We start from the raw sequence: 17,699 nt of genomic DNA on the forward strand, positions 1-17,699 counted from the left end.
GCTCATGCATAAATTAATTGGGAATTTATTAACACCTCTGTGCAACAAATGAGATATTGTCTTGCTTTTTGATTAGGTTCTCCTGCATGCATTTGTGGCCCTCCTTGCTCATTTCAGAATCTGGATTTTTTTAATGACGCTAATACAGAATGTCTTATAAAAATAAGGCAATTCTTAGAAATACCCAAGTTGCCTTTCTTTCAAGACTGTGAACTTTCAGGCCTTTCTGGGACTGATTCTGCCAGATATTCCTCTCAAAAAGTAAGATAATATCTCTCCTTTGTTCACAATTCTGTTCATAAATTATCAGTTAATTACTGCATGAGTGTTAATTACCCATTTCCCACCCTTTCCCCCTCATATTTCTCATCCTTTTTCCACCTCATGTTTTCTGCCCCTTTTTCACCTCACATTTCCCACCATTTTTCATTTCACAATTCCCACCATTTTCTTTTTCTCTCTTTTTCTGCCCTTTCCCCCCCTCTGCTTAAATATTTCAGATGTTGGAAAGAGGGGGATTTTTTTCCTCAATTAAACCTTAAATAATGGAAAAGGCAAGTTTTCCTTTAACTGATACCCTTAAAATCACAGGTGAAGGGGGATCCCCTGCAATTTAAACACATGCAATAATGAAAAAGGAGGTTTTCTCCTCAATATAAACCCCTTTTCCATCAAACCCCTCTTTTGTCTGGGGTCACTGGGGCACACTAGGGAGGGACTGGGGGCACTGGGCAGGGGACCAGAAGCACTGGGATCGGACTGGGAAGATAAATTCAAAAAGAGAAAGAAAAAGGATCTTCCCTGCAGCCCCGGGCTGCCCTGGACACTGATTTACGGAGAGATTTCCCTAAATCCCACTGGGAGTCTCACTCAACCAGCCCTGCAAACCTTTCCCCTTTTCACATTACACCTGAGGCCGGCTGAGAGGAAGAAAACCAGAACACCGTCCAAAAGTTACCGGGATGGGCCATCCCACAAAACCCGGGCTGGATTTGCACGGAACACCGAATGGGGGAAAACACGGACTGGGTTTTTTCCCCGGAATACGGAAAAACTTGGACTGGATTTTTTTCCTTGGAATTCAGAATAGGGAAAAACCCAGACTGGATTTTCCTATAATATGGAATGGGGAAAAACTCAGCCTGGATTTTTTTCCCTGGAATAGAGAACAGGGAAATACCCGGACTGGATTTACCTAGAATATTGAATGGGGGAAAACCTGGACTGGATTTACCTAGAATATGGAATGGGGAAAAACATGGACTGGATTTTCCCACAATACAGAATGGGGGAAAACCCAAACTGGATTTTTTTTCCCCGGAATATGGACTGGGGGGAAACCCGGACTGGATTTACCTGGAATGCAGAATGGGGGAAAACCTGGACTAGATTTACCCGGACTGGATTTTCCTGTAATACGAAATGGGAGAAAACCCAGACTGGATTTTTCCTGGAATACGGAATGGGGAAAAACCCAGACTGGATTTTTGCCCACATTCCTAAAATGTAATTCTCCTCCTAACTGAGCGCCCAGGCTCTCACAGGGGTCATTACCAAAACCTGTTTCAACTGCACGCTGCTTTACTAACTTCCACTTGGCAGATCTGGCTCCTGTTTCACCTCCAGTGTCCTTTTGCACTTTGCTCGGGCGGTTTCGTTCTTTCTGGGCAATTTATGGCTTAGAAGTTCTCCTCTCTCCCTTCCTTCCGTCTGTCGGGCAGTCGCCACGCACGGCAGTAATAGAAAGGGAACATCATTAAATTTAAACTATTGCTGAGAGCCTCTGCCACAAACCAAGACACTGAGTCATTTGTGCCCTTCTGCTCAGAAGTCCCTGCAGATACCCACATCCCTCGGTGACGATCCAGGACAGTTTTCACTGTCCCTGTGCCTCGACTGAAGACCTCGGACTGCTCCGACAGAGCCAGGCAGGGTGAGCAGGTTCCCCATTACCTGCCCAGGGGGTTTGCTGCTGAGGAGAACTCTCTGTGTGTGGACACACAAGGTTTGATTCCATTTTCAGAAGGCTGGTTTGTTATCTTATATATTAAACGAAAATGTTACATAAAAACTATACTAAAAGAACAGGGAGAAAAGAAAGATCAGAAGGTTATAAAGAATAAGAATAGAATGTAATGCATAACAAAATCCTGTGACTGCTCACAGCCTCAGCACAGGTGGCTGTGATTGGTCATCAATTGAAAACAATCCACATGGACCAATGGAAGATGCACCTGTTGCTTTCCACAGCAGCATATACTTATTGTTTACATTTCTTTCCTGAAGCTTCTAGCTCTTCAGGAGGGAAAAAATCCTAGGAAAGGATTTTTAATAAAATATCACAACTACAGTTTGCAGCTGGGACCTCTCCACAAGGTCAGCCCTGAAGGGCTCCAGACAACCCAGTGAAAGCCCCCCGTGCAGTCTCCTCCCCACGCTCAGCCAAGCCGGGCGGGCGCTGCCCAGGGATGGAGCGCCGGCTGTCCCCACCTGCGTGCGGGCAGCTCAGCCCCACAAAGCTGAGCGCTCCGCATCAAGTGACACAGCAGCGGCGCTGAGCACCCCTTCTCCCTTTTCTCCCAGCCCCCTCCGTGCCGGGAGGGCGGCTCCGAGTTTCACTTTCTGTGCCCGCTCCCGGCCGAGCGGGAAATGAAAACTGCGCGGCGGGGCGGGCGCTGCCGCTGCCTGACGCGCCGGGGCCGCCCCGCTCCGCTCCGCCCGCTGTCCGCCGGTCTTCGCAGCCTTCCCGAGCCCTGCAGCCCTGCCGAACCCTGCAGCCTTCCCAAACCCTGCAGCCTTCCCGAACCCTGCAGCCTTCCCAAACCCCGCAGCCTTCCCGAACCCCGCAGCCTTCCCGAACCCCGCAGCCCTGCCGCTCTCCGGGAGGAGCGGCCCCTCCGCGGGGCAGACGCGGTGCGCCGTCCGCCGCTGCCCCGCGCCCCTGTGAGCGAGGATTGGTAAGAAGCGTTTTGCTGGTTTGTGAGGATGTTTTTGCTGGTTTGTGAGGATGGTTTTGCTGGTTTGTGAGCTCGGATGCCGGAGGCGCAACCTGGCAGGAGCGAAGGAAATAGAGAGGGAAATAATTACGGAGAGTAGTTCGGCAGCTAAGTGGGGAATCTTTCAGCCGCATCCCATCCAAGTGTGGAGGTGATGCGCTCTTAGGTGCTTCCCTCCCCTCAAGGGTGGGTTGTCACGCTGAGTCTCTGCTGGAGCCAGCACCTCAGGGGAACCATGGAAGCATAGAATAGTTTGGGTTGGAAAGGACCTTGAAATCACCTAGTTCCATAGATTGCTCAGAGCCCCATCCAGCCTGGCCTCCTTGCTGCAGCCCACCGCCAGCCCAGGATCCCCAGGAAGGAAAAGGAGCTGACAGGGAAGGGATGACAAGGACCAGAGGTGGGAGCCCCTCTCGGGCATGGGGAAAGCTCGGGGTTTGTCGTGAGAAGCCGGTGTCCTGGAAGGGCAGATGGAGACTGGAGCAGGGCAGGGAGAAAGGGAGGGCGCTGGGCTGGCAGAGGGAGAGGAGTGTGAGTGTAGGTGATGATGGGCTGGAAGGTATCACTGCTCCCTGTTCTCTGCCCAGTGCTGGTGCCAGCTGGGGCACTGAGGTATCCCAGCTGGTTTCCCTGCAAAGGAAACCAAGGATCAAACTGCTCCCCCAGTGAGAGAGGAGAAATGAGGGGCAGGAGGAGAGCCCGCTGCTCAGTTCCTTTCCTCACTCACCACACCTGTGCAGGGAAAAGGAGGTCAAGTGCAAGTCTTAGGAAGGCTGTATTCCTGATAGCCAAAATGAAGAGGTTCCAAGGGTTGGGAAGTTCTGTGTGTGTCCCTGCTCCCACAATTTTCTCTCACCAATATTGGTGACTGGTAGAAAATTTCATGGAACCAGAGACACAAATCCCCCTGCACCTTCCTGCCCTAAGATCTTTCTACCTTTTCCTCGAGCCACCCAAAGCCATTCAGTGCTTGCTCTTTAATCCCACTCTTAGTTCTCCCTTTTCTGACAAAACCTGTGTCTTGCAGGTTTGTTTTATCCCCAGCACATCCCTAGCTATGTTTAGCTACCTCTGCGCTGTCTGCCCCTCTCCTTTCCATCTCTTTCATCATCCTCACTCCCTGGGAGCATCCCTTACCTCCTGGCTGATCCTGCACCAGCTAAAGTCCAGCTCAGCTTTCAGAAACCTGAACCTGTCGTTAAATCATCTCCAAGAAAACAGGCATTCTCTGTTCAGGCTCTATTTTGGCAAGGGAGAAATCAGATGAAATTTATCTTTTCCTGCGTAGCTGTTCTAATCACCGTGTTTGGGTATAAAAAGTAATGCTCTTGAATCTGTCTTTCAGAGTTTGGGTTTTTTCCCCCCCAAAAAGACTTTTCAGCAAATTCGACAGTATTTGGTGGATTTTAGTGTGTGACACTTAGAGCTTAAAAGTAATCTTCAAAAATAAGCAATCAAAAGTAGAGTTGCAAATATATATACTTAAGCTTAAAGGTAATAATCAGGGAAAAAAATCCATGTCTAGCTTTTCTGCCTGAATCTGCAGTAACTTTGATATTTGACACTATTAGGCATAGTTAACCCAAACCCATGCTTTTAAAGCAAAGACCTTTTTTCTTTTTTTTTTTTTTTTTTTTTTTTTTAAAAAATGAAAGACAGAACCAGGATTTTGCTTATTTCCCTTTCTTAGTAGCTTTTCTTCATTCTTTCAGTGCTCGGCCTTAGGTTGATTTTATGCGCTGTTTGTTATTTGTAAAATAATAATTTCTGAGCACTTTTTGGGTCTCCCTCCCTCCCCTTCCCCGTGAATATCCACTTTTTTCTGATTCTGTCTCCGTGTTGGCAACGGGCTTTTAGAAAGTTTCATTTTTGCATAGTTGCATTTGAACTTTTATCAGATTGTTTTGTTTGTGTATTTTTATTTTGCTTGAGTAGCTGAGTACCAGGACTGTCAGAGTAATGGGCTGCTGGATACCTCCTTAAAAATCAAGGTCCTCTTGCATGAACAGTTACTTTGCCTGTGATCACTTGAAGGAACAGAAAAAGAAACTGTTATGCTGGTACTTAAATATCTTTCAAAATTACGGTCCAAAGTGCCACAGTAGTGCTGTGACTCAGGCACGGAAAACCAACACAGGGAGCCCAGCACAGAAACCAAAGGTGCTCATCTGGCCAGAAGAGAAAGGTGAAACTTGACCTTTTCAATACTTGGGCTATTTTTTTTAAATTTTTTTTTTTTTTTTTTTAAATAAAATAGTGCTTTTTCCAAACAGAGGTGTTCTGCAACATCTGCTTTTGGGCAATTTTAATCATCTTATTTACCAAATCTTCCCGAACAGGGATATGTGGAGTTCCTTGGCTAGATGGAGCTGTTCCTGTGGAACTGAAGGCTCATTTATTTATTTAGCCACAAGAGGAAGACAGGATGAGCAGCTGTGTCAGACTTGCACACCTCTATACCCATTAATTCAAATATCCCACATGCTCTTGCAGTAATACTGATTTTATTGATATTCCAGGCCAGGCTGGAATATTAATTCTGGTCTAGTGGGTGACATCCCTGCCTGTGGCAGGATGTTGAAATTAGATGATCTTTAAGTTTCCTTTCCAACCCAAACCATTCAGTGGTTTTTTGACTTCACCTTTTTCATAATGAAAAGGGATTTTTCATAATGAAAAGGTCTTTTCTGTCCTTGAGCAGTGTTGTTGATGGGACAAACCAGTGGACGTGAAGAAAGAAGCAGGAAACCAGAGGTGGCACCAAGCGAGATCATGGAGGCAGAAATTGAAGTACAAAATAACAAAGAGGAACCCAAAGAGGTGAAGGCCAAAAACCAGAAGCTGACATCAGTCTTTGGTCTGGCAGACTTAAAAAATGGTAAAAATGTTTTGCCAGTTCTTTACTGTCATATTTTCTGTTTTTCATGCCTGCTGTTCCATTCCCTGTCCATAGGCCTAATTTTCTCCTATTCCTCATCTCTTCACTGAGGAATATACAGATGATTCTCATTTTGCCTTGCCATGTAACCATTTTGAGTTTTTTTAGAATGGAATACATGAAGATCTCAGAGCTTTCTCCATATTTAAGTCCTCAAATTTGCCATTGCAGCCAAAAAATGCCTTGCTGCTGGCTCAGTCTCTCCCCAAACACAGCCAGCATTGCTGGATTTGCTGAACCATGGACTAGACCCTGGTTATTCTCCTCATACAGGCAGCCTTTGCCTCCTGTTCCATTTTATGTTTAGGTGTGTTATGAGAGGAATGAAAAAGGGGAGCTGGGAGAAATCTGAGAATCACTAGCCAGGCTTACTTGGATTTTTTTTCTGTCAGTTACCAAACAAAACCAAATGTTATCTGCTCGATCAACAGGAGTATAGATTGAACACTTTCTCAGGTCTGACCAAGATGCTGAGCCTGTACACTGAATGTGCACAAGAAGAGTTTGCCACTTTCAAATAACTTCCACTTTCCTTTCTTGTACCTATCCCCAGGCCTCACTTCATCTTTTTCTCCCCTGCAGAAGCGATTGGACTGTACAACCTGGGGCAGAGCTGCTGTCTGAACTCTCTGCTCCAAGTGTTCCTCATGAACATACGCTTCACAAGGATACTCCGAAGGTACCTCCTCTTTGAGCTCCTGGGGTGTTTCCATGGCTGCACTCTGCTCTCCACTCCTTCTTTCATATGGGATGTGCATTTGAAAGGTTTGGATCACTGAGGTGCTATCAGGATGCTTTTGGTCCCTCAGCAAGGTCTCTGCCTTGTTGTGTCTGTCGTGCACTAACAAGCCCTGCAAAGGCAGAAGTTGCAGTGTTCAGACTTGTTAATCATCTCTGATTCATGTCCTGAACTGACTCTTTATGGCTTGTGTCTCTCTTTTCCCTAACAGGATATATATAATTTATATATATATATATATATAAAAATTGCAATTATAACTATAATTATAATTATAATTATACTATTATATAGCTATAATAATTATATATAGTAATTATATTTACATAATTATATGTATATAATTATATATATAAAAATAAATTATTATATAATTATATACATTTAAAAAATATATATAGTTTTGTTGCAGGTTTACTCACAGGCCTTATAATAAAGGATGTGTCATGTGTTGCCATATCCACCATTAATTTTGTCACTTGAAGCACGTAAACACAAACACACCCTAATCCCTGCCTCTGGGCCCTGGCTAGCCCCTGACAGAGAAGTGTTGCTGCAGATCCTGAATACCTGGCATTTCTTTGTTTTGCTTGACTGCTGTCCCTGTGTGTTTTGAGGAGGATTTGGGTGTCTCTCTCCCTACTGACCACACTAATAACTGGTTTGATTTGTTTTCAGTTTACTCAGTTCACTGCAGCTTTAGTCATCTAAGTGGATCATTCCTATTCAGTCCTTTCTTACACGCTCTCTGCTGAGCAGAGGAGAAAAGACAAATTTCAGACACGCAGAAATGATGAGTGTCATAAATGGCCAAGGCTAAATAATGTAGATTGTAGGTTACCATGCTTATTTGAAGAAAGAAAAACCTTTGCTCTATAGTGAATTTAGGGAGAACGAAGAGTTTTTGTTGGCATATTGTTGGCATATTTTGTTGGCAGTTGAAATACAAGCATTATGATATACGTGCCCAAGAAATTCTCGGGGCATGTTGAGAGTGAGGACATCAGTGCGTGGGAGGCAAAAAAGGTCTGGAACTGGCTCTAACTAATGTTGTTTCTAGAGGCCAGAAAGCACTTGATGTCCTGCTGGGCTTGTCTCTTATTCAGGAGCAAGCCAACTTAAAATTTTGGCCTTTTACTTTAGAACTGTCAGCCTGCACTGTGGGATTCTCTTTTCCCTTCTTTTAGCTGAAAACATTCCCATCCTGGTTCCTCTGGAGCTGCTGTCTCTGCTCCTGACCTGTGCTCCTTCAGGTGTGGTGTCTGACGTTTCTCCATGGAACCTCTGATCACCACTGGTGTTGCTTCTTCCCCTCCCAGGATCACAGTGCCATCATCTCCTGCTCAGAGGAGGAGCAATGTCCCGTACCAAATGCTCCTGCTGCTGGAGAAGATGCAGTGTGGCAAGTGCAAAGCTGTTGGTCCCACAGACCTGGCTCGCTGCCTCTCAGAGCACAGAGTGGAATGTAAGCAGCCCTGCCTCGTGCCCACCTCTGCCTGCATTATTCCCAGCAGCCCAGACTCCAAAATCTCCTCCAGGAATTCAGAAATGCCAGGAGTTAGATGCGCAGTGCTCCTTGGAGCTGCCTCCCAGCTGAGTGCAGTGTGTCTTACTTGTGAAGAGAGGAAAAATGAACCCTGCTGGATGTATTTGCTACTATCCAAAGGATGGGAGGACTATCAGACTGCTAGAAGATTCAGCTATGGATGCTGAATCCATTGTTTGATTTGTCTTGCTCTACTGGCATCATGATAGTTGTTACTTATTAGAAGAAAGGGATGGTGTGGAAAAGAGAATGTGTTTGCACAGATCCCCCTCCTGCTCCTTCTTATAAGGGCAGAGAAAAGAATTTGCAGGCTAAATCTCCCAGCTGGTCAAAGTTCTAAAAGAGAGAGGATTTAAATCACGAGTGTCAAGAGGCAATGGGATGCCAAGAGTCTGTCTATGTACAATTCACAGGGTATAACCAAATGCCCTTATCTTTGTCATATAAGAGCCCAAAGAGCAGTTTTCAGAATGGAAAGGGAGGTGCCCTGACCTTTATGAAAGGGGATCACAAAATAAACTCAGTATCCCTGTTTGCACCATTTTTCTCCTGACTCTGAGTGGCTTTGCAGTCAGCCATCTCTCTTCCAGTTAAAGAGAGAGGGATCAAGGGATTTATCCTGTCTGGTGTGTGAGACATGGACAGGCCCTGCTGTCATTTTAATCTCAGCACTCAGGGGCATTTTAGCCTTCCTGGGGCAGGAGGGGATGGGGAAAACAGGTCTGTGGAGTAATAAAGGTGAAAAAGAGAACAGAATCTTCCCTGTATTGTTTCTGAGGAGGATTCAAAGGGGATTGTTCACAAGGGCATGGTAGGACGTGACACAGAAGTGATAGGATAAGGGGTTATGCCTTGAAATGTAAACCAGCTTGAGAGCTGGTTTAGATTGAATATTGGGAAGAACTTTTTTACTGTGGGAGTGGTGAGGCACTGATGCAGGATGCCCAGAGGAGCTGTGGCTGCTGTGTCCCTGCGAGTGTTCAAGGCCAGACTGGAAGGTGTTTGCTGGTCTAGTGGGAGGTGTCTTTGCCCCTGGTGGGGGGAGTGGAACCAGATGAAGTTTAGGGCTCCTTCCAACCCAAACCATTCTCTGATGCTATGAAATGCACCTCCCAACTCAGTGGGCCATCTGAGCCCTCCTCTGGTGGGTATTGAGCATCCTCTTGTCCCTGCATCTGGTGACAAGGACATGAGTTTGGCACCGGGTGGTGCAAACACTCCTGTTTCTGCACATGGAGAAATTGCAGCTGGAGCCCAGTCTAAGCCCTGTCTCTGCAGGGAGGAGCAAGGGACAAGAAACTGGGTCTGAGGGGGAGAAAAAAAAATCTCCCTTTGCCATTTGTGGGAAATCTGTGCCTGGTGCTGTTCATGATGCTGATTGAGGTTGTGTTTTCTGCTCGTGCAGTGTTTGTGCAGCATGATGCTGCTCAGCTCTTTCTGACTCTCTGGAACTTGTTAAAGAAGCAGATGAAAAAGGCAGAGCTGGTAAGGATGGTGACTGAAATGAACCTTTGCCCCTTATCACGTGTGGTTTCCTCTGCTCCTTGAAGAATCCCATTCACTGGCAATTGTCCTAAGTTAAAGTTTTAAAATGATCTCTTCTTTCATTGCATCTTTCAAATGGGACAGAGAATCTTTGTTTCATAAGCTTTGACATTTGGAATCACAGTTAAGTTTTGCTCATGCTGCTTTCAGGACATGCCAGTCTCCATTCTAATGGGAGAGCTGATTAATAACTAAGAGACTGATCTTTTTGCAGCATTGTATTTAGTTATATTTAATTCCTTTTCCCCCCAAATTTCTGTAAGCAGTTATTGGTATATCTTGACACAGCTTTTCCATTCTTTGAAGTCAGCCATGTGCATTTCACTCTAATTAGTCACTGATGGTGTGTGATGTATATAACAGTTCCTCCCATGGGACTGGGAAGAGAAAAGTGACTCTTCCCTGACTGTTTTAGTCACAAAAGACAGGATCCTGTTGCAGTTTCAAGCAAAACAGAACAATTCTGCATCAAAGCAGGTCTTTGACTCTCTGGTCTTACAGGCTGTGTCTTTCCCCTCTGCTAGGGAATGAGGGGAAGGAGTTGTTCCCCTTTAAATTGTGGGAAGTACCCTGTCCTCATAAGTCATTGTCACATCTTGGTTCCAACCTCAAGGAAATTCAATATTCAAAGGAATAACCTTGCTTGAAATGTGTGACCACAGGGGCTTTCCCACCCACAGAGAAACAGCTCAGCTGTCTTCTCCACAAACCTTGTTTTGGCCTTTTTTTCCCACCCCTCAGGTGGAAGAGCTTCATGATTTGTACACGATCTGCATACAGGAGCGCGTGGCCTGTCAGAAATGCTCTTTTGAGGTGAAGAACAAAAGCACCATGTTAACCCTTCCACTCCCAGTGCTGGATGCCCATTCTCACAGGCTGAAGACTCTGGTAAGTTTAGCAGCAGCACTTTTTCCTTAGGAGATGATTCCCCTCTGTTCATACTGGATTTTTCAAATGCTAGTGGACCTTATAGTTTCTCTGACCACTTTACACTGTTTCAGCATAAAGGAGCTGCTTTGAAAACCTTTAAGGCTTTGAAGTAGGTATAAAAGACATTTATACATCAATACCTTCTTTGTGGAATATGTGTACCCCTTATTTTTCCCAACTATTGTAATCACAGCAGAAGTTAGGAGAAAATGAGATACCTTTTGTTTTTGTCCTTTGAATAAAACATGCCTTCTGTAACTTTGCTGTTTGCTTGGACCCTCTGAAATAATGTAGAAATAAAAACCCAGCTGAAGGAGTTCAGCTGAAAGAAGTCTCTGTCTTCTTAGGAGGACTGTCTGCAATACTTCTTCCATCCAGAGGAGCTGAGTGGACAAAACATGTGTTTCTGTCAACAGTGTGGGAGGAAAACAACTTTTCTGCAGGTAACTGGAGAATTATTTCTCCATGTCTCATACCCAGAACTCCCTTGAGCACTGGGGAGGGTGGGGAAAAGACTCAACCATAGGAATCTCAAGGGGAGATCAACAAGTGATATTTGCCAGCACGTCAGCGTCAGATGAACTTCAGGGAAGTTGATTTGCCTCTAGTGCTACCAGCATGGGGCTAGGAAAGCACACGAGAAGTGAAGCAGCCCTTGAGACACCCAAGGCTGGGTGCTGATGACACTAAAGCTGAGAAACTTGGCTGTCACAGCTCTGTCTTGTGTGGGCTACAGAGGCTTGGCATCTGCTGTCCCGTGGAACTGGCAAACATTCCCTGGAGAGCTGGCTCTTCTCCATTCTGCACACACTGGGTGGCAGTGGCTGTTGGCACCCTGCCTCCCCGGAGTTTGGCCCCAGTTTTCAGCTGCATTATTGATTGCTTTACAGAGCATGAAGCTCGTCCATCTGCCACAGACCCTGACCTTGCACCTGAAGCGCTTCTGCTTTGAGAGATCCTCTCGCACGCACAAGCTGAGTCACTACCTGCCATTCCCACAAGAGCTTGATCTCAGGCAAGTCCTGACAGAAAGTCAGTGCCAAGCAGATGACAGTGAAAAGGTGAGATACTCCTGTTCCAAAAGGGCAGATTTTCTTCTCCTCTCTGCTCCATTCTCAGAAAAATTTAAGAGATCGCACCAATCAAAGTATCAGTCTCAAAAATTTGTGTCTCAAACTTTACCTGTGCCTGCTGTTGTCTCACATCCCATAGTTTTCACTGATTCAGCCATTATTCAACATTCTGTGCTCAGATTAAATCATCAAAGGCACCATAACTGGAGCTTCCTGCTTAAGGACAAAAGCCAGGCTTTGCAGATCTCACCTGTCCTAGAGAGAGGAACTCTGTTCCTGGTATTTCCCATGAGTATTCTTGGTATTGTTGGCCACAGAGTTTGGTACTGTTGGCCACAACAGCTTTGCTAGGTAGCTGAGATGGATGTGCCCCACTGTGGGTCTGTTTCTCTTCCTGGGAAATAACAAGGGGAAGTGTGGCCACAACAGAAGGCACCGCTGCAGGGCTGGCTGTGGTGAACCTCTTTGCTGCTCCTTTGCTGTCCTGCTGCCTTTTCCACAATCCTCTTGTCTCCAGGGAGGCTGCCAGCCCATAGCTGCTGGGCAAAACTGAGGGTAAGAGCAAAAAAAGGCAGGATTCTCAAGGCCAATCTGATCTTTTTTCCTTACAAAATTCACGTCCTTGCTGCCCTGGCTGCTGCTTCTCTACAGTGCAAGGCAGGTGAGAATTGCTGTAGTGGAAGTTGCTCTTTGTGTCTCTTGGCAGGCTACGTGGCAGTATGAGCTCTTTGCCGTGGTTGCTCACTCAGGATCAGCCAGCTGTGGACATTACTGTGCCTACATTCGGAGCCTCACAGACTGTAAATGGTATTGCTTCAACGATTCTGAGGTGTGCCAGGTGAGCAGATCCAGCCACGTTTCCTTTGTACCTTCCTGGACACTCCTCCAGCTCTCACCCAGTCTGGCTGGTGCTAGAGAGAAGCAGGAAAGGAAACTGAGGCTGCAGAGCTTTGCCCACCTCTGCTCCAGGATGCTCTGGGCTGAGGGCAGAGTGACTCTCACTTCTGCACCAAGCAAGGCCTCAGGTTCTGTTTTGTGTGGGGTTCACATTCTCTGAACCTGAGAGGAGCAGAGAAAAGAATGATCAAAACTATTCTTGTCTCATTTGCTGCTCCTGTGTTGTGCCAAAGCGGAGATTGCTTAGCCAGAGTGATGGGGCTTTGTTTCCTTGGCTGTGTCCAGACTGTCAGTCAGGAGACAGTCACAAGATTTTGTTCAGTTGAGTGCTTGTGCACTTCCAGTTTAGATGTAGTGTAATATAGTACAGAATAATATATTATGATAAAGTAATTAATTAGCTAATTAATCATGGAGTCCTGCTCGTCATTCGGGTGAGAATTACACCAATAGTTTTGTGCATTGCAGAATGCAGAAGCATTCTGAATATTGCAGAATATTCAGGATATTTGCTGAATATCCTACTCAATGCACCCTACATCTGTTTAATGTATACCTTCAGAACTGTTTTTCCTCAAAGAGTAAAAGCAATAAACCAATTTATTGAAAGGTGTTTAGTTCCTGGAAGTGCCACTTATACCGCTCTTATGAGAGCTCCTGGGATGGTATCAGAATTTTTCCATCTCTTAAGAGTTTTTATCAGCCTCCTCCTGTGTGTTTTTCTTCTCTAGGTATCATGGGATGATGTTAAATGCACCTACGGACATTCCAACCTCTACTGGTATGCAAATGTATCCCTGATTTTTTTCCTAATGCTGCTCTGGACTTTGGAATGAGGGTAGCACAGAGAGGGGAGACAAACTGCTTTGGGAACATACTGCCTGGGGATGCAGGAGCTGTGCCAGTCAGGATCTCTCCACGCTTTTTGTTTTGATGCATCGTAAGAAAATGAGCTTACAGGAGGGAGATAATCTCTCCTATAAACCACAGCACTGCCAGCAAATCTTGGGAACACTGGAGAGGGCCAGCTTAGTTGACCTAAAGCTCAGAAAGCTGAGCAGGAACAATTCTGGGGTGTCACCTGCAACCTAGATCTTCAAACATGCCTTGTGATGTGCTTTCTCTTTGCCTCCACAGGAGAGAAACAGCCTATCTGTTGTTTTACATGAAAAAGCAGCCTCAGCAGCCCTGGCCAGGAGTATCAGAGTGTCTCTGAAAGCTGTGCACTGTCCCTGGAGCTCAGCAACTCTGTGCCAGTGAGGATATGCACTAAAGTTTCACAAGGAAGACATTCTGCACTCAGCAACCTCAGGCTTCACAGTTTGTGAAAAAAGTGCAGCAGACACTCAGCTAGGGAAAGGAACTGTTGCAACTAGAGACCTTTTCTTTAATGGTTTTTATATATTTATGTGACTCTACATGTTCATTTCCTCTTTAAAAGATGGTGAAGTCAGTCCTTGTCTCTGCTGCCTTACCATTTTCCTCAGTGCTGATGCCTGGATGCCATTCCAGGGGAAGTGTTTGGCCTGAGAGCCTGTGTGATGCTCCAGGGAGGTGTGTGCTATGACTGGAGAGCTGTGGGAGCCACAGAGAGCCAGTAAGAGCTTGAGATTTACTCTGTCCTTTCAGAACCATGTTAGATGCTGGCAAGCTGGGCAGGAGACCCCAAAAATCACCCTAGAAACAACTGGGGTAAGGATCAGAACCCTTATGGCACACACATCAGTGGCACACACTCCTGAAAACCTCCCTGAAAATGAATCACTGCAAGGGCTGAGATGTGTCAAGAAGTGTTTTAAATCAGGAGCTGTCGGAGTTTCTGATTTCCAAGATGAGTTTGTTTAAATTTGTGCAGGTGATTATTATTTCAACAGCCTTATCAGGCTTTTAGATGCATTTTCTTTCCTGTAGAGGAAGATGTTCAGAGCAGCAGAGATTTTGAAGCTGGTTAGTGATTTTGCACTACACAGGCCACACGTGGTGATAAGGGAAGTGAGATGCCTTGATGTGCTTGGATTTTTGGGATTTTTGGTAGTGTGGCTTTTAAAACACTCTTGCTGATCCTCTTGGATTGAGGATCCCAGCAGTCTGGGATCTGGAAGTACCTGCACCCTCATACACCCTGTGACTGTGTCTTTACAAAGGTGCTGTTTTTGTAGGACTGAGCAATTATGAAATTATATTAAAATTATATAAATGATATAAAACTATAAAAATAATGTAGATATACTTCCATCTGTGTATAACCTAGATTTGTCTTGGTAATGATGGTGAAGTTCACAAATCATGTCAATTTTATGAAGGTAAAGTGAAAAATCTTAGAGCATAGCTGTGAAATTAACTCTTTCATGGTGTAGCAGGTATTTATTTTGCTGTATTAGCAAGGTCCATTAATCTGTTCAGCTCTGTATTTGTATTATTTATTTTGTGGTAAAAAATCCCAGTGTATTATTTGCCATCAGGATGAGGAATTTTCAGCCTGTTCACCTTCAGGAATGCACTGCACCCTTTCTAAAGCATCTTGCAATGGGTGAGTAAGAAAAACAAGTTTCTGTTTGTTTTTCCTCTGTGAAGGAGCTGAAAAAAGCTGCATTTTTTCTTAGCTGAACTAAGTTAATGGGATAAGAGACTGACATTTCTAATTAGCTATAACTTGAAATTTTAAAATTTATGTTTATGAAAAATGGCTTAAATGCGTCATAACCTTCCAGGGATGTTACCCATCAAGGAAACAATTGCAGAGATATATTTAAGAATCTTTTCAATCAGTGAAAAGAAATTTTAGAATTTATGTTTATGAAAAATGCCTTAAATGCGTCATAACCTTCCAGGGATGTTACCCATCAAGGAAACAATTGCAGAGATATATTTAAGAATCTTTTCAATCAGTGAAAAAAAAAAAACATTTAATTCCAATGAAAAGTAATCAGTGTTTTTTTTTAAATAAAATATTATGGGATACATCCCTTAAAATCAGTCTTGTGGTTTATTCTTCATCTGTTCTTCCTACCATTTAATTCTAATGAAAAGTAATCAGTGTTTTTTTAAAATAAAATATTATGGGATACATCCCTTAAAATCAGTCTTGTGGTTTATTCTTCATCTGTTCTTCCTAAACACTGAATGCAGGTCAAGTATTCAGGGTAGAGCTGCTGCTGATGTTTATCTCTAAGAGTCATGGTGGCTTGGTTTGAAAAGACAGGTTTGTCTGAAATAGAAAATGTAAATCCCCTCCCTCCGAATTATTGTAATTTTTGAAACTACGGGGCTCTCAGGCAAAGATATGGGAATAGGAATAACAGTTCTTGACCAGGAAAATTAAAAATACAAATGTAATAGTACAAACAAAAGAAAAACCCACTACCAGAGTCAGAGCAGGAGCTGGGCCCTGTGTGTCAGGGTGGTGGCACAGCCCCATCCCATGGTGGCTCAGCCCTCCTGCAGTGCCAGCTGTGCTTCTGCTGGAGCAGGGATCCTGCACAAGGCTGGAGTTTTCCTCTGGAGCTCCAGGGCTGCTGGAGATGGGCCTGCTCTTCCTCTGGGAATGCAGGGCAGGAGAAAGCTGCCCCTCTGGGAATGCAGTGGGCAAAGGCTGCTGTGCTGTTCCAGGCTCAGATTGTATCCAGGTAGGAATGCTTGGCTCCTGCCCTGGGCGGAGCATCTCCCCATGGGATGATGGAATTTTGTCAGCCCTGCAGGGACAGGCCATGTCCCTGGCCATGAACAGAAGATAATTAATAATTAATGGCCCATTAACAGAAAATATCTGATCGAGGGAGAATTGGTTTGTGGAAGAGACAAACTGCCCAATGACCAGCAGAGAACTGCCCCACCTCTGAGAGATGGCAATAGAATACCCCCAAGCCATATTTTACAACTCAGGACACAGGGAAATCCAGCTAAACCTGGTCACTTCACCCTTGTGCTGGGGGCACAGTGAGTTGGTTTTCAGGTTTGCTGTCCCGTGAAAGCTTTGATTGCTCCCACACAGAGATGGGGGAGTGGGAGGGTGAGCAAACTGCAGCGCCGGAACTCCGGTTTAAAAACTGCCCAAGCTGCTCCTGCAAAAAACCACCCTGGCTGCCCCTGTGTCCACAGCAAAGCCCAGCCTGGTGCTGGATGAAGTGCCCAAGGAGGGATTTTCAGCCCAGTGCCTGGGCTCAGTGCTGGTGTGCTGCTGAGCAGGAGAGTGGGGGGAGCCTCGCCCCCAGACTGCTGATGTAAAACAGCTCCTGGCATTTCTGCCAGAAACACTTCTCCACCAAAAACCTGCTGCAGAGGAGCTGGGATTGTCTGTCCTGTGTTTGAGTCACCGTGCAAATAAAGCCCAGCACCAATGGCAAGGGTTTTGAAAAGCCAGATAAAGCCAAGAGGATGTTTGGAGAGATTATTGTGGGTCCTGGTAACTCCTGGTTTCCATTTTTTTGTTTGGTTTAGGATTTCCATCAGTAGCAAATTACACATCCTCTGCTCCATCCCTGACAGGCTCTTCCTCAGATTCAGATATTCCTCACCTTCAAGAAATGCACAGAAAGCCAGAAGAAAAAAAAAATAAATACATCTAATAAATGTCTCACAAAGATATTAATTTCTAAAACCTCAGTATGTAGTTTACAAAATCACTGCAGGACAGGGAAACAACGATCCAGAGAGTCATGGTCATCACAGATCTCTCCTGCACATCCCTTTACTCACAAATCAGGAGAAAATCCATGTAGGGGAATGAAATCTCTACATAGCAGCCCTGGGCACTACAATTGCTGGTTAAACCCTGCTTTCATTGCAGAATTCAGGCCAACAGACTTGATCATTTTGAAATAAACCTGATCTTTGAGAAACAAAATTAAAAGGGTTCTGAATGCAGTGACCACTCATCTTTTGCTGAGAGCAAAAGCTATGGGGAGTCTTGAGATCAAATATATATATATATATAATAGAAATATTAAAAAGTATAAAAATACAGGTGCTTGGTGCTGTGTGGATGGAGCTATATTGGGAATTTTTAAAGAAATTATTTCTCCTGTGGACAGGTAAA

The 17,699-nt window shown here is 45.0% G+C and overlaps 1 protein-coding gene across 3 annotated transcripts; it reads left to right on the forward strand.

Annotated features, from left to right (window-relative positions):
- Positions 1-1,851: 1,851 nt before the first annotated feature.
- USP18 (ubiquitin specific peptidase 18) lies at positions 1,852-15,385 on the forward strand. 3 transcript variants are annotated; one of them, XM_041398658.1, is made up of 11 exons: positions 1,852-1,933; positions 5,698-5,874; positions 6,517-6,613; positions 7,993-8,138; positions 9,625-9,704; positions 10,506-10,652; positions 11,042-11,137; positions 11,585-11,755; positions 12,474-12,605; positions 13,396-13,445; positions 13,802-15,385. In XM_041398658.1, exons 2-11 carry the CDS (start codon positions 5,706-5,708, stop codon positions 13,878-13,880), a joined length of 1,167 nt encoding a protein of 388 aa, XP_041254592.1. In that variant the 5' UTR covers positions 1,852-1,933; positions 5,698-5,705; the 3' UTR covers positions 13,881-15,385. The 3 variants fall into 3 exon arrangements, with proteins under 3 accessions (XP_041254592.1, XP_041254593.1, XP_041254591.1); XM_041398659.1 differs by lacking the exon at positions 1,852-1,933 and adding an exon at positions 1,936-2,005; XM_041398657.1 differs by lacking the exon at positions 1,852-1,933 and adding an exon at positions 2,377-2,957.
- Positions 15,386-17,699: the final 2,314 nt, after the last annotated feature.

This window comes from Onychostruthus taczanowskii, unplaced genomic scaffold (assembly GCF_017590055.1).
Source record: "Onychostruthus taczanowskii isolate IOZ18803 unplaced genomic scaffold, ASM1759005v1 scaffold15, whole genome shotgun sequence".
Taxonomy (NCBI): domain Eukaryota; kingdom Metazoa; phylum Chordata; class Aves; order Passeriformes; family Passeridae; genus Onychostruthus; species Onychostruthus taczanowskii.